This window comes from Ornithorhynchus anatinus, chromosome 6, assembly GCF_004115215.2.
Source record: "Ornithorhynchus anatinus isolate Pmale09 chromosome 6, mOrnAna1.pri.v4, whole genome shotgun sequence".
NCBI classification, from domain to species: domain Eukaryota; kingdom Metazoa; phylum Chordata; class Mammalia; order Monotremata; family Ornithorhynchidae; genus Ornithorhynchus; species Ornithorhynchus anatinus.
In genome coordinates this window covers 11,926,035-11,942,231 of record NC_041733.1, presented here as the reverse complement: position 1 = coordinate 11,942,231, position 16,197 = coordinate 11,926,035, and the positions used below count along the sequence as shown (strand labels likewise).

The following is a 16,197-nucleotide window of genomic DNA, read 5'->3' as shown; positions in this document are numbered from 1 at the left end:
GTATTTGTTAAGCTCTATGTGCCGGATATAAGCCAGTCGGGTTGGGCACAGTCCCTTGTCTCACATGGGACTCACAGTTCTTAGATGAGGTAACTGAAGCACAGAGAAGTTGTTACTTGCCCGAGGTCACACAGCAGACGTGTGACCACTCTGTGGTCGGACCGCGGGGGGGCCGGGCTCACCTACAGGAAGGAGGGTACTGGCCAAATGAATCACTAATCGCTCAGGTCAGACCAGGCACTGAGGCAGCTTCCTAACAAGCTTCTGGGACAGGGAGGAATGGGCCCAGGCCAGGCTCCTTTCCCACACCTTCCACCTGCCTGGTGTCAACCAGCAAGGAAGGGTTCGTTTATCTCCCCCGCCCCGGCAACAATGGTGGCTAAAGCTTGGCCACAGCTAGTTCAGGAAGGGTTTGGGCCCTAGGCACCTTCTTGACCTAAGTTAGAGGGCAAGCCAAGTTGGAGGGGGTGGGGGGGCTGTGCATATATATGTATATATGGGCTGGGCTGGGTTGTGCTAAACTGGGATGGGCTGGAGCCAGGTAGGAGATGGAGGGGGAGCCAGGCCCAATTGGAAGGGGAACGGGGTGGGAACCAGAGCCAGCCAGGAGCCGGAGTAGGAGCTAAGTGTGAGCCGGAGGGGAAACTGGGGAATGGAGCGCGAGCTGGAGTGGGAGCTGGGGTGGAGGAGAAGGGGGAGCTGGGTGAAAACTGGCACCGGGCCGGAGTCAGAGGGGAGTTGGGTGAGAGCTAGAGGGGAGCTGGGCGTGAGCCAGAGAGGGAGCCCCAGCCCAGGTTGCCGAGGGAGTCACATGGGAGTGGGAAGGGGCGCCAGCCTGGAGCCCAACGGGGAGTTGAGCCGGAGCCAGAGGGGGAGTAGTGCGGGAGCAGGAGCCGGTGGAGCCGCATTGTGATTGGTGACCTGTCAGCCAGTCAACCCGTTCATCCCCTCTCTTTGTCTGTCTGCTGCCCCGGGGCGGCAGCGTACAGAGGAGGCTGTGACATTTTGGCTCTGTTTTCAAAGTTGGTTGAGATCTGAGGGGTGGTTTTTTTTGTTGTTGTCATTTCTAAAGATAACAAAGGTCAAAAGGCACTCAGCGTTTTCTGGTTTCTCATAAGCTTCTGGTCAATATTTAATCTGGTATATGGATTTTTTTTTTTGGGTCATCTAGGTGGCCGCCACCCTCGCCTCGCAGGCACACGCACACACGCTCGGGTGGGAGAGGAGCTGCCAGCTCAGCCCGGTGGCCTGGGATGAGGTGGTAGAAGTCGCCGGGGAGCGAGGGCCCGGGCCGGCCCACAGGAACACCGGCCATGGTATCTCTGGGGCTGCAGCTGGTGGGCTACGCCATGGGGCTGGTCGGGCTGCTGGGCACCGTGATAGCCATGCTGCTGCCCAACTGGAGGACCAGCTCCTACATCGGGGCCAGCATCGTGACGGCCGTGGGCTACTCCAAGGGACTGTGGATGGAGTGTGCCACCCACAGCACGGGCATCACCCAGTGCGATATCTACAGCACCCTACTGGGCCTGCCTGCCGACGTCCAGGCGGCCCAGGCCCTGATGGTCACCTCCAGCGCCATCTCCTCCCTGGCCTGCCTCGTCTCTGTGGCGGGCTTGCGTTGCACGGTCTTCTCCCAGGATTCCCCGGCCAAGGACTGGGTGGCCGTGGCCGGGGGGGCGCTCTTCTTTCTCGGGGGGCTCCTGGGTTTCATCCCCGTCACCTGGAACCTCCACAGCATCCTCAGGGACTTCTACTCACCGCTGGTGCCCGAGAGCCTGAAGTACGAGATTGGGGAGGCGCTGTACCTGGGCATCATCGCCTCGCTGCTCTCCATGGGGGGCGGTGCCATCCTGTGCTGCTCCTGTCCATCCCTGAGGGGTCACGCCGTCGCCTACCACAGAGCGGGCCAGGCCCAGTCAGCGCGTACCCGGAGCTCACTGCGCCCCAGCCAGGCCCCGAAGCCCAAAGGTGAATTCAATTCCTACAGCCTCACGGGCTACGTCTGAGGAAGGGCGGCCTCGACCGGGGAGAGGGCAGGGTCCCGGGCTCCATCCGGGTTGCTGCCTCCTTTACCCCCCCGACCCCGCAGCAGACAGACAGTGTCGCTGGAGAGGGAAAGGTGTGTCAGTACACCGGCCAGCCGGTCTCCAGCAACACTTCAGGAAGGACTGACCAGCTGGACTTTCCTGGTTGGCCGCCCACTTCGCCCAGCCGGATCCCTGTTGCTGCCTCAGCCTGCAGCCCACCGGGCCCTTGAGGAGGCTTCTCCCATGCTGGGGTGGTCTTCTCTGGCCCGTCGTGGGGACGGGCCAGGCGGCCCTGGGCCGGGACCACATGGCTAGGAACTCCGGGACAGGGGCGGTGCCTGCCTGCTTCAGAATGAAGTTTGCAGCCTGGCTCACCCTCCGCGGGCAGCCGGCCAGAGGGCAAGGACAGAGGGTGAAGCCTTGAGCGGGGCAACTGGCCCCTGGCCACGACCAGCCCTCGGGCACTGGAGCTTGCAGACGCATGGGCCCGGGAACCAGGGTGTGTATGCAAGGAGGTGGGGTGGGGGGAGTGTAGGGGGACACGATTGAAGGAACAGATCGGGGCTGGGGAGTGGGAGGCCTGGGGTTGGGGGTGGCGGAGAAGAGGAGCAAGTGTGCAGATGTGAATAAGGAGGGGGTGGAGGGTCTCAGGTCTGGGAAACTTTCCTTAAGAATTTCTGGCAGGAAGAACCAGCACTCTGGAGGAGCGAAGCAGACAGGCATCGGGGCAGCAAGCAGAGAGACCGGTCGTAGTTACTTCTCTAGAAAGGCGTAATCTCATCTTGGCCTTTCCTCTCCCCGGCCTGGGCCATGAACTTACTCTATTGTCCTCTGCCAAGCGTTTAGTAGTGCCCTGCAAACAGTAAGCACTCAATAAATACTTTTACTGATTGATTGATTGATTGATTGATGAGCTTTGGTCTGGGCCAGGAGCCTTGTCCCTTCTTTGGCCGCGGGCCCTCCTGCAGGCATGTCTCAACCCTCATCTGCCCTGTTCATGGCACTGCCTGCAGGGCTGCAGGGCCCTGGGGGAGTCCCAAAAGAGCTCTGGGGGAGCTCTGGGGTGCTCTGCATAAGCCCCAAGGCCCTGGCAATTCCCGCCAGATCAGGGAACATGAGAGAAAACCGGTTTTTAGAAAGATATCATCCTGCTGTGGAGGCACTGCATGGGTGTCAGGGCGGCAGAGACCCCTGGAGGCAATAAAATACCTGTCAAACACAGGACGTGCCTGTGTCTTTGTGTGAACGTGTCTGTGTCTGTATGTGCGCACGTATGTGTTGGAGTGAGTGTGTGTGTGTGTGTGTGTGTGTGTGTGTGTGTGTGTGTGTGCATGTGCTCCAGGCAGCTGGAGCATGGGGGTGGCAGTCTGGGAAGGAGCCAGTCAGATGGTTGGGTTGGAGTCTTCGCCCGTGGCTCGGTTCCAGGAAGACCCCAGCCCACCCACCACCTTCCACCCACTCCCAGCCCCAAACCTTCTGCCGACCTTCTTACTGCTGGAGCGAGACCAAGGCCCTAGAACAAGAAAGGTCACATGACCTTGGACTAGGAGGTCGTGTGGCCCCGTGGACCAAGCACAGGACTGGAGTCAGGAGACATGGGTTCTCATCCTGGTTCTTCCACTGTCCTACTGTGTGACCTTGGGCTAGTCGCTTCATCGCTCTGTGTCTCAGTTTCCCCACTGGGCATAAGATACCTACTTGACCTCCCTCTTACGTCACGAACCCCACTCCTCCCCTCCGCTCTCCATTTAGGATAAGGATTGTCTGCTCGGATAGCCATCCCAGTGCTCATCACAATTCTTGGCACAAAGTAAGCATTAAATAAATGCCATAGCTAAGAGACTCGAGTGGGGAGGGCCCTACTGAGCCTCAGACCTGAGGAAAAGCATCCTCAGTTGCTGAGGGAGAAGGGGCTCCAACCCTTTGAATCTCTAATCCAGGAGAATGCATTTAGCCTCGACAACTGAAATCGAGCGATATCTGCAGATCACTGAGAAAGGACAATAGAATGAGTAGTCAAGATCCCTGCCTTGGAGGGGCTTACAGTCTAGCAGGACTGACACCCACTGTCCCTATACTTACGGTCTCCGATTCTCCCAGAAATCAACTCCTTAGCTGTCCAAGCACTCGAACGAGAGGGAGGGAGAGGGGGATACTAGGGCAAAGAGAGGAAACTGAGGCAGAGCCACAGCAACTCTTGCAGTACTTTAGCCACCACTTCTCACTTCCTCTCGCCAGGGTGCCTGGAAGGTGGGAATGAGGGACAGAGATGGATGGCTTGGCCAGACAGGACCAGAGAGCCCAGCTCCCCGGCAGCCCTAGCAGTGCGATTCTAGAGAGGAAAACCTGTTCCGCGAAGTAGGGTCTGCGTTTGGATGGGCCCCTTCCTGGGGAGATCCCAATCCCACTCTCCAACACCCTGCACACTTCCCACCCCTTGAAGATCTCAGCAGGGATGTGCCCAAAGGCAGGAGCTGGTGAGGTGGGATGGGCGGGCTGCTGGGTAAACGCAGACGGGATTAACATTAGACTGTACCAGGGACACTGCAGCCACCCCCTCCCCAGTGCCATCAGCCATGCCCAGCTCCCTCAGAACTGGAACTCTCACACCACCCCTCTGCCCTGACCTCTCCTCACAATGGGGAATCCTAGGAGAGGGGAAGGAGTATGCTATCCCTGCCCACATGGCCCACCACATGACCCCGACCCTTCCTTTCCCCCAGAGCTGACCCCTAGGGAGAATGGCCCACAAAGCCCAGCCACCCTCAGGCCCCCCCTGGAGGTGACAGCAGTGACTTTGGGCCCACAAGTTCTGCGGGTCTACGGAGACCAGGCTGTGAGAGGACATGGGAGGCAAAGTGACCAGCCCCAAGGTCCCAGAAAATTGGAGAGCCTGGACCAGGTGGTCCAGATCACCGCAATCAGGGGGCCTCGTGCCCAGGGAAGGAAGTGGGGAAAGGGGGAAAGAATGCTTTCACGTCCCAGATGCCGTCTGACCTCACATCTCAGAAACCCTCGGGACAGGAGATTTAACAGTGGTGGCGCCCATGCCGCCCAGGTAGGCCCCCCACTCTGCCACCTCAGCAGACCATTTCCCACAAGCAGTACAGATGAATTCATCTGTGGGGATGGAACCTCTCTCAAGCACAGGACCAGTTTCAACCAGCCCTGGTGGTGGCCCTGTAGTCTCCAGACCATGAGGGAGGAAGAGATTGCAACAATCAATTCCTCAAGAGCAGGGGATTTGGGGGCTACCGGGAGATTCGCAGCAGGGAGGATGGGGTCAAGCCCGTCCCAATCCCATGCTGCCCTGGGGTAATACAAATGCAGGCCTACTTCCAGTGATGCCTGAGCTTCCGATTGGGCTCCATTGCTTAGTTCCTCTCCTTTCCCCTCTTCTCTCCCTTTCCTCCTTCACTGTCCTTGACCTGACCTGACCTGTGCTGCCTCCATTGGACCCTCGGGAAAAGCAAAGCAGGGGGTAGGGGTGGGGATGGAGGGGGCATCGAGGGACAGACCAATGGGCAGACCACTCAAAGGGATGGGAATACCAAGGATTATCCCATAATCCCACTGCCACCACTCACTCACCGTCTGCTGTCCAGTGTCCCACATCACCCTGGAACTGAGGGTGCCCTGGCCTAGCTTTCCCCTCTGGAAAGACCGAGATTCCGCCAATATGTAGTCTCTCATCATCCAGGCCTACCCACCAATCTCCACAACTCCTCCCTTCAAATATTATCCAACACACCCTGAGAGCTCATCCACACAAACTCCCAAGCTCAACACTGACCCAGGCTCAGGTCTAGGCCCAGCTCTGTCTCGATAGCCTGGGCTCAGCTCCACAATGTCTTCCCTGCCCAGCGTTTTCCCCAGGTAATCATTTGCTTCTATTTGTTGAGTACCTTCTGAGGGCAGAGCACTGCACAGAGTTTGGGAAAATACAGTGGAGCTAGAAGACATGATCCTATCTTGCCTCGACTACTGCATCAACCTCCTCACTGACCTCCCCGCTTCCTTTCTCTCCCCTATCCTGTCCTTACTTCACTCTGTTGCTTAGATGATTTTCCTAAAAAAAGGGTTTAATCCACATCTCCCTACCCCTAAATAAACTCCAGTGGTTGCCCATCTAACTCCACATTACATAGAAACTCCTTGTCATTGAGTACCTTTAAGCCACTCAGTCAGCTCTCTCCCTCCTACTTTACCTTGCTGATATCCTACTACAACCCAGTCATCACTGTCAGTCAGTTTGCTCCTCTAACACCAGCCTACTCACTGTACCTGGACCTCATCTATCTCTCCACCCATTCCTTACCCCCATCCTTCTTCTGGTCTAAAACTCCCTCCCCTTTCATATATAACAGGCCACCACTCTCCCCTCCTTCAAAGTCCTCCTAAAATCACATCTCCCATAAGAGTCCCTCCCTGACTAAGCCCTCATTTCCCCTCCCTCCCCTCTGCATCACCTAAGCACTTGAAACTGCACCCTGAAAGAACTTGATGTTCACCTCATCTTCAGGCCTACAGGACTTAGGTTCATAGCCTCCCATTCTGCCATCTCCCCTATCTGTAATTTATTTTAATGTCTCTTGCCTGCTAGACTGTAAGCTTCTTGTGGGCAGGGATCATGTCTACCAACTACCAAGCGCTCTCCGAAGTGCTTAGTACAGTGCTCTGCATACAATAAGCACTTAATATATACTATTATTGGGTTGATACCTTTTCTCCAAAGGGTCCAGGAAGCAGTGTGGCTCAGTGGAAAGAGCCTGGGCTTCGGAGTCAGAGGTCATGAGTTCGACTCCCGGCTCTGCCACTTGTCAGCGGTGTGACTGTGGGCAAGTCACTTAACTTATCTGTGCTTCAGTCACCTCATCTGTAAAATGGGGATTAACTGTGAGCCTCACGTGGCACAACCTGATTACCCTGTATCTACCCCAGAGCTTAGAACAGTGCTCTGCACATAGTAAGCGCTTAACAAATACCAACATTATTATTAGTGGGGGAGACAGACACAAAAAGAACAGATAGGAGGAAGGAGAAAAAGTGGATATGAGGCTGTTTCAGTGATAGGGACTCTAAATCTAGATGGTTAGCTTGTTGTGGGCAGGGAATATATCTGCCAACTCCTTTGTACTGTGCTCTCCCAAGTGTTTAGTTCAGTGCTCCGCACACAGTAAACACTAAATGAATATGATTGATTGTCAGTATTTATAGAAAAATGACAGGTGGTTGTAAGGACAGAAGTGTGGAGTTGGTGTAGAGTCCTGAGCTGGCAGCTGTGGGGATAGAAACAGAAGACAGGAGTTGAGGGAGAAGAGAGTGCGGCACATTGGGCATGTTAGCTTGGGGGGAACAAAGTGGTGTAGCAAGGCTGTGATAGGAGAAGAATCAATCAGTGTGCAAGGCACTGTACTAGGTTAAGTGCTTGGGAGAGTACAGTGCAACAGAGTTGGTATACATGTTCCCTGCCCACAAGGAGCTTATAGTCTAGAGGGGGAGACAGACATTAATACACAGATATACATGATGGATAGTAATTTAGAAGTAGAAATGAGAGCATTTAACAAGCACTAAATGCTGGGGTAAAGACAAGTTTATAAGTTCAGGCACAGTCCCTGTTCCACATCAGACTCACAGGCTATCTTATCCCCATTTTCAAGTTGAGGAAACTGACACCTAGATAAGTGAAATCACTTGCCCAACGCCACACAGCAGGCCAATGACAGGGCCGCGACTAGAACCCAGGTCTCCTGGCTCCCAGTTTCAGGCTCTACGGGGCTGGGCCTGAGACCATCATTTAGAATGCTTATTATCAGGCCCCCTTTGGAATGTTTCACACAATTAAATAATATTGATAATATCTGTTAAGCACTTATTTGCTAAGCACTGAACTAAACTCTAAGATTCATTCATTCATTCAATAGTATTTATTCAGCACCTACTATGTGCAGAGCACTGTACTAAGCGCTTGTTGTACTATCGGCAACAGATAGAGAAAATCCCTGCCCAATGACGGGGTCACAGAGATAGATACAAGATCATCAGGTCCCCCCTGGGGCTCGATATCCCGGCTAGACTACTGTGTCAGCCTTCTCTCTGACCTCCCTTCCTCCTCTCTCGCCCCGCTCCAGTCTATTCTTCACTCCGCTGCCCGGCTCATCTTCCTGCAGAAACGATCTGGGCATGTCACTCCCCTTCTTAAACAACTCCAGTGGTTGCCTATCAACCTCCGCTCCAAACAAAAACTCTTCACTCTAGGCTTCAAGGCTCTCCATCACCTTGCCCCTTCCTACCTCTCCTCCCTTCTCTCTTTCTACCACCCACCTCGCACGCCCCGCTCCTCCGCCGTCCACCTCCTCACCGTCCCTCGGTCTCGTCTATCCCGCCGTCGACCCCTGGGTCGCGTCCTCCCGCGGTCCTGGAACGCCCTCCCTCCTCACCTCCGCCAAACTGATTCTCTTTCCCTCTTCAAAACCTTACTTAAAACTCACCTCCTCCAAGAGGCCTTCCCAGACTGAGCTCCTCTTCTCCCTCTACTCCCTCTGCCACCCCCCCTTTACCTCTCCGCAGCTAAACCCTCTTTTTCCCCTTTTCCCTCTGCTCCTCCACCTCTCCCTCCCCATCCCCACAGCACTGTACTCGTCCGCTCAACTGTATATATTTTCATTACCCTATTTATTTTGTTAATGAATTGTACATCGCCTCGATTCTATTTAGTTGCCATTGTTTTTACGAGATGTTCTTCCCCTCGACTCTATTTATTGCCATTGTTCTTGTCCGTCCGTCTCCCCCGATTAGACTGTAAGCCCGTCAAACGGCAGGGACTTTCTCTATCTGTTGCCGACTTGTTCATCCCAAGCGCTTAGTACAGTGCTCTGCACATAGTAAGCGCTCAAAAATACTATTGAATGAAGTAGGAGAAGGAACAAGTATCGCAGATGAGGGAACTGAGGTACAGAGAAGGCAAGTGCCTTGCCCATGATCACTCAGCAGAAAGGTGGCAGAGCTAAGATTAGAACCCAGGTCCTCTGGCTTTCAGAACCGGAGGCTCTTTCCATTAGGCCTCACTGATTCCCCACTGCCCCGCCTCCCAACCGGCACCCAGCCACTGTCAAGGGCCACTCAGATGTGTATATATCTATAATTCGTGGCTCAGTGGAAAGAGCACGGGCTTTGGAGTCAGGGCTCATGAGTTAGAATCCCAGCTCTGCCACTTGTCAGCTGTGTGACTGTGGGCAAGTCACTTAACTTCTCTGTGGCTCAGTTCCCTCATCTGTAAAATGGGGATTAAGACTGTGAGCCCCACGGGGGACAACCTGACTCCCCTGTGTCCACCCCAGTGCTTAGAACAGTGCTCTGCACATAGTAAGCGCTTAACAAATACCAACATTATTATTATTATGCTACTGATGCCTGTTACTTGTTTTGATGTCTGTAGCAGCATGGCTCAGTGGAAAGAGCCCAGGCTCGGGAGTCAGAGCTCGTGGGTTCGAATCCCGGCTCTGCCACTTATCAGCAGTGTGACTGTGGGCAAGTCACTTAACTTCTCTGTGCCTCAGTTCCCTCATCTGTAAAAGGGAGATGAAGACTGTGAGCCTCACATGGGGCAACCTGATTACCCAGTATCCCCCGCAGCGCTTAGAACAGTGCGCTGCACATAGTAAGCGCTTAACAAATACCCTTTCAGACTGTGAGCCTGTTATGGGCAGGGATTGTCTCTATTTGTTGCTGAATTGTACTTCCCAAGTGTTTAGTGCAGTAAACTCTGCACAAAGTGAGCACTCAATAAATATAACCGACTGACTGAATGAATGAACTCTGCTTGGCTAGGGCTCAGACTCTAATCCTTCCTGACAAGGCCTCAGAGGCAAAGGAGTAGCTCCCATCATGCAACTAACCCATGGCAACCCATCAACTTGCTTAGCAAGCCCACCCATAGCTATTCTCCATTGGTCCACAAGGGTCTCAGGCTTGCAGTCTGATTAGATGCCCAGGCTCTGCCCTGGTGCTCAGAGGCCCATCCCTAAGGGGCAAGGAAGGGGCAAGGGCATGTAGAGGGGGTGGGGCCGCAGGGTGCTCAGCAGGAAGCGGAGGAGAAGGACTTGGCAGGTGCTTTTGGTCTTGGCTGAAGCCTAACCGAAGAATTAATTAAACTGAATAAATGAAGGTGTTAACCATGCCAGTAATAATCTAAGTGGGCCCTTGCAAAGGTCAAATCATTAATCCCCATGTGATGCCTGCCACATAGGTAATTAAAATGCTGCTGTTCTTCAGTTTGCCATCCGTGGGTGGTTAGGGGGCAGACGAGGGTAACAGAAAGTTACAGGGGCAGCATGGTATGAGTGGGGGTTGGGAAAACCGAGAGAGGTCATTCCCAAAGCTGAAGAGTTGGCTGATCTCCTCCCCAGTCCTTGCCTCTACCCCTCCAAGAATCTTAGCATCGCAGGGCTGGAAACAGTCTTAAAATGTCATTGAGGCCACCCCCCTGCCTCCTAGCAGGACCAAAAACAATCCTGATTTTTAGAGTCACCCATTTGCTTGTTTCTCCGTCACCTAGTCCCAGGTCTCCTATTCCTCAGGGCCCCGAAGTCTCTCCAGAGATGCCATCCAGCAGGGCTCAGGGAATCTGTCCTAAATACCAACCACCCTGACAGCGGTTACCTTCTCAGGAGCAGGTGGACAAGGACCTAAGGCGATTGTCCCGAGGAGTCACTGAGTTCAGGCTCCTCAGTTAGCCCAGCACCTAGTGCGATAGCTATCATCATTAATTTTTATTGTTCGCTGAGTCCAGACTGCCTTCGAGGAGCCGGCCCTCTGGGGACAAACTTCCCACTTGCTTGGGCTGAGGAAAAACTGTTTGGAATCAGGGAGAGAAAGCAGTCAAGGAGTCTGAGCAGCCAAGCTGGGGTCCTTGGCCTAGAGCCAGTCCCCATCATAAAAATGTCGCTCATGGGGTTCAGCCCTTGTGAGCAGAACATAGGGAATGTGCCGGGAAGTAGCCACGGGAGCTCTGGAGGGGTTATGCTCACCCTTCCTCGCAGGGGGCTGCTGCTTTTTTTTCCCCTGGTGGAGTCCTGGGAAGAGTGGTTGGTGACTATGTGGGGCTGGGTAGATGTGGGCTTAGTACAGTGCTTCAAGTGCTTAGGATAGTGTTTAGCACACAGTAAGCGCTCAACAAATATGATTGAATGAATGAATGTGGACCTTATAATGAAACTGCTCGTAGGGCTGGGGGAATAGGCAGGGCAAACATGAGAGACTGGAGGAGCTGCTGCTCCCCCAACTTCCTCCCTCACTGTTAACCAAGAACACCCGTTACCCTGTAATAATAATACTACTAATACAAATAATAATGGTACTTGTTAAGCGCTTACTATAATAATAGTAATAATAACGGTATTTATTAAGTGCTTACTATGTAACAAGCATCGTACTAAGCACTGTGGTGGATATAAGCAAACTGGATTGGGCACATTCCCTCTCCCACATTGGGCTCGTAGGCTTAATCCCCATTTTACAAATGAGGTAATTTAGGCACAGGGAAGTGAAGTGACTTGCCCAAGGTCATACAGCAGACAAATGGCAGATCCAAGATAAGAATCCATGACCTTCTGATTCCCAAGCCTGTGCTCTATCTACTAGGCCCATGCTGTTTCTCTATGGACAAAACACTGTGTTTAGCACTGGAGTAAAAACCATCAATTCAGACGTAATCTCTATTCCACAGCGACCTCAACAAAGGGAAGCTAAGAGGGAGGAAGGAACACTGAATCTTCATTTGCAGATGTGGAAACTAAGGGACAGAGTTCAGTGATTTGTCCAAGGTCACACAGGAGAAAAGTGGCCAAGCCTCTTAAGTTAAAGGAGGATAAATGTGGGGCTGTCTCCCTCACAGAGACAATGACCCCACCTCTGGAAGAGGCCAGGTCCTTATTTCTCCTTACCCTTTTGCCCCCCCACTGGAGCAAGATTGGCCCTGGAGGAACATTCCAGGAGGATGAGGAAGAGGGAGAAATGGGGAGCAGGGAGGTGGAGAGGAGCAGGGGGAAGAAGAAAAGAGGAGGAGGAGGAGCAGAAAAAGAAGGAGGTAGAGATGATGGAGGTGGAAAAGGAGGAGGATGAGGAGAAGGAGGAGGGTGGAAAGGAGGGAATCTACCCCCAGATGAGGAGTCAGGAGTGAGCCTACGTCAAACAAGATTAGGAAACAAAAGGTTTAAGCCATTCTTCCCATTTGACTGAGCCTGGAACCTTCATGTTTCCTAGAAATGTCCCTCGGGAGTTCTCAGAGTCCAAACTGAATAGCTCCAGGCCCAGGTCCCACCCCCATCATAAAATCATTTAGATTAGTGGCTGGCCAAGAACATCAATGCTGAAAGGGTCCGAACCTTGCGCAAGGAGGGAAGGGTTTATCTGTTCCCGTCTCGCTCCCCCATAGCCCATGACTCAGGGTTTCTGCCCCTACACCCACTTCTCAGAGCCAGAGACTACCCGACCCATTAATATCAGTGCCCTGACCCTAGGCCTACTGAGGAGAGGAAATCGGGGCAGGTTGTGGGGGACAAGTAGTCCTGGCTGGCTTGGAAGGTGACTGGATGGGCTGAAGTCTCTGGGAGAAGCAGAGGCTGCATGGGTAGGTAGAACCAGCTCAGGTTTGGCGCAGTCTGTGGCCTCCAGCAGGCCTGGTTCAATTCATATGGGACCAAAGTACCTGTGTGTCACTGGAACAAACTGGAAAGCCTCCTCCCTTCACTCCATTTTGGAAGTTTAAGGCCAAGGGAGGCCAAAATACAGGAGGCCCTTCACTCTTCTGGGGTGCTCCTGAGACTGCAGGTCCCAGTAGTCCCTCACCATAATCCTTCACAGGCAAATGCCCCGTGCATGTCCCTCCAAGCAAAGACAGGTCCTCCTCAGGCCCAGCTGGGTCCTGGGCTCGGTTCACAGTAAAAAGTATCCACCTGGGGAGGACTTTAGGGAGGCTTTGAGAAGGGTGTGGAAAGCCAAGAGCCTTTTGGTCCTGATTCCTGGGCAATGGGCATCCACCTGAGGGCCTAAGAAGGGTGGTGGAGTGGTTAATGCAGAAGCTAGAAAAGCCCCTTTGGCAACAACATTAAGGATGGACTCAAGGAGATAAGTGACTTGCCCTTCCCAAACCTCTGACCAAGACCTGGCGTGCATAGGCACCACTGATGCACTCAGCCATGGGGTTGGTTGATCATTATGGATATAGGAGACAGGAGTGCTGAATGTAAGGGGAAAGATCCAGTTTTCCTGCTTCTCTCACTAGGAATCCCAGAGGCCCCTAACACAGTGAAAGGCAGTCACAGCTGTGTTGCATTATGAGTAGTGAGATACAGGTGGAGAGAATGCAGAACTGTTCTGTTCTTTCCTCAGTTTCAATTCATGTTCTCCCCCTCTTGAACGTAAGCTAACTGATGGCAAGTAACACTGTCTACCAACTCTGTTGTATTGTACTCTCCCAAGTACTTAGTACAGTGCACACAGTAAGGGCTCAATAAATACCATTGATAATGACGGAAGTGCTGGGATGGGGAGGATCGAGGTCACAGGGGATTGTGGGATTCTTGGGCTACCAAATATGGGATGAAACTGTAGGTACACAAACAGTAGTCCCTTACTTCACACTGGATTGTCCTTATGTTAATTACCACACCCATTTTTTTTCCTTCAGAACCTAATCAATCATTCAATCAATGGTATGTGTTGACCACTTACTGCCTGAGGAGCACTGTACTAAGCACTTGGGAGAGTACAATACAACAGAGTTGTTGTACAATGTTCCATGCCCACAAGGAACTTACCCAAAATCCCCTTGGCACTGTCCCTCACTCATAAAACCTCCACCTCTGGCCTTGGCTCACATTATTCCTCCAGCTTGGAACCCTCTCCCTCCCCACATCGGATAGTCCACGACTCTTCCATATAGCAAGTCCTCCTAAAATCCCATCTTCTCCAACCAGCTTTCAATGACTAATTTCCCAGCCCCCTGAGCCAACTCATCCCTTTAGCCCACTCTAGTACTTAACTTATTTACATCCTCCTTAGCACTCCAATATTTTTGTCTGCTCAACTATGTATTTTGATCATTCTAGCTGCCTGGCCTAGGGAATAGAGAATGGGCCTGGGAGTCAGAAGGACCCTGGGTTCTAATCCCGCCTCTGCCACTTGTCTGCTGTGTGACTTTGGGCTAGTCACTTAACTTCTCTGTGCTCAGTTACTTCATCTGTAAAATGGGGATTAAGACTATGAGCCCCAGGTGGGACAGGGACTGTGTCCAACCTGATTAGCTTACTCCAGAGCTTAGAGCAGTGCTTGACACTTAGTAAGCACTTAACAAATACCATCATCATTACTATCATTATTATTTTTACGTTTGTCTCCCTCATGATAGTGTAAGCTCCTCATAACAGGGAGTGCAGTGCTTTGTCATTCAGTGTGTCCCAGGTGCCTCGTACCTTTGGAAGTGCTCAGTAAATGCTACTGCTACTAGATTGGGCTCCTTGGACCCAGTTCTGCTATTTCTCAAAATCAGTGTCCAGGAAGAGGCACCTCAGCTCTCTGAATGGTTCACAGATAGGAGTAGGAGCAGCGTGGCCTAAGAGAATGAGCATGGTCCTGAGAATCGGAGGACTTGCATTCTAATTCTGACTCTGCCACGTGCCTCCTATTGCCTTTGGGTAGGTCACTTAACTTTCCCGTGCCTCGGTTCCCTCATCTGTAAAATGGTGATTCCCTCCTACTTAAATTGTGAGCCCTGATTAACTTATATCTTCCCCAGTGCTTAGAACAGTGCTTAAAAACACATAGTAAGTGCTTAAAAAATATCAAAATTATTTCCACAACTAGAGAATGTTTGCTCTGCTCTCCTTATACTGCCTCTTCTTCAAGCACCAGGGAGAGGGTTTTGAAGACTTGAATGTTAGCTTTAGGTCTCAAATGGTTTACCTAGTTTGTCTTGCAAACTCTTAAAGTGTTGTTCCTACTTTCCAGAGTATCAGTGAATCATTTCCCTTCTGGTCCCAACGCTCCCGCTTTACTCTGTCCAACGAGTTCCTCACAATTGATTCAATTGATACCACCTTGCTTTGGAATGCCCCCTCTTGCCCCTGGTAGAGCAAGGGACCCCTGAAAGAGATCCCTGGAAGAGGGAAGTGCAAAGCTGACATGGCATGACTTAGATCGTACCCATCGTGGAGGAGGACTGAGCTCTGCAGTCTCCAGCTTCCTCGGTCATTAATATTAACTGTGGCCTTTATTAGGTGCTTTCTCTGTTCCAGGCACTGTGCTAAGCCCTGGGATGGATAATGGATCCTCAATGCAGACCCAGTTCCTGCCATATTCATATAGGCTTCTTTTGGGCAGGAATCAAATCTAGCACATCAAATCTAGTATTGTATTGTACTCTCCCAAGTGTTTAGTACAGAGATGGTGACGATGATGATGGTATTTGTTAAGGGCTTACTTTGTGCCCAGCACTGTTCTAAGTGCTGGGGTAGATACAAGGTAATCAGGTTGGACACAGTCCCTGTCCCTGGGGGTCATAGGCTTAATCCCCATTTAACAGATAAGGTCCACTGAGGCAGAAAGAAGTTAAGTGACTTGCCCAAGGTGACAAAGCAGTCAAGTGGTGGAGCTGGAACCCAGGTCTTTCTGATGCCTAGGCCAATGCTCAATCCATTACGCCACACTGCTTCTCAATGCTCTGCTCAAAGCAAGCGCTCAGAAAATACCACTGATGGATTTGTCAATTAAGCATCTACTGTCAGCAGAACACTGTACTGCTGTAGGAATGCAGTGGAGGAAAATATGCCATCAGAAGAGATTCAAGGGATAGGAGGCTTCTTTCCAGTTACTCTCCGCCTCATCTGCAGCAGGCAGCTTTCAGAGAGGAACAGAGAGGAATTGGTCTCTCTCTCTCTCTCTCAGGTAGTGGCCAGCACAGCCCTTCTTACTCAGAGGTAACAGCTACCCTCACAGCTGTCCCAGTTGCCCAGGCGACATCTCTCACACCAGTGGAAACCAAGGCTTTGGGAATGATGGAAAACCCCAGGGACACCAGCTTGGGGCCGGAGAGGAGCCAGAGAAGAGCTTGCTAACATAGTTGTGTTTTCCAGAGATGGTGAAACACCCAGATGCAACAGCTGCT

General features: G+C 52.3%; 1 protein-coding gene across 1 annotated transcript; it reads left to right on the top strand.

The window, feature by feature from the left end:
- Positions 1-1,162: 1,162 nt before the first annotated feature.
- Positions 1,163-3,249, top strand: CLDN2 (claudin 2). The gene has a single exon (XM_016225842.3). It carries the CDS (start codon positions 1,314-1,316, stop codon positions 2,007-2,009), a length of 696 nt encoding a protein of 231 aa, XP_016081328.2. The 5' UTR covers positions 1,163-1,313; the 3' UTR covers positions 2,010-3,249.
- Positions 3,250-16,197: the final 12,948 nt, after the last annotated feature.

What these genes read in the sequence shown, in the direction of transcription:
- CLDN2 (XM_016225842.3), top strand. Translation starts at nt 1,314, where the DNA reads ATGGTATCTCTGGGGCTGCAGCTGGTGGGCTACGCCATGGGGCTGGTC.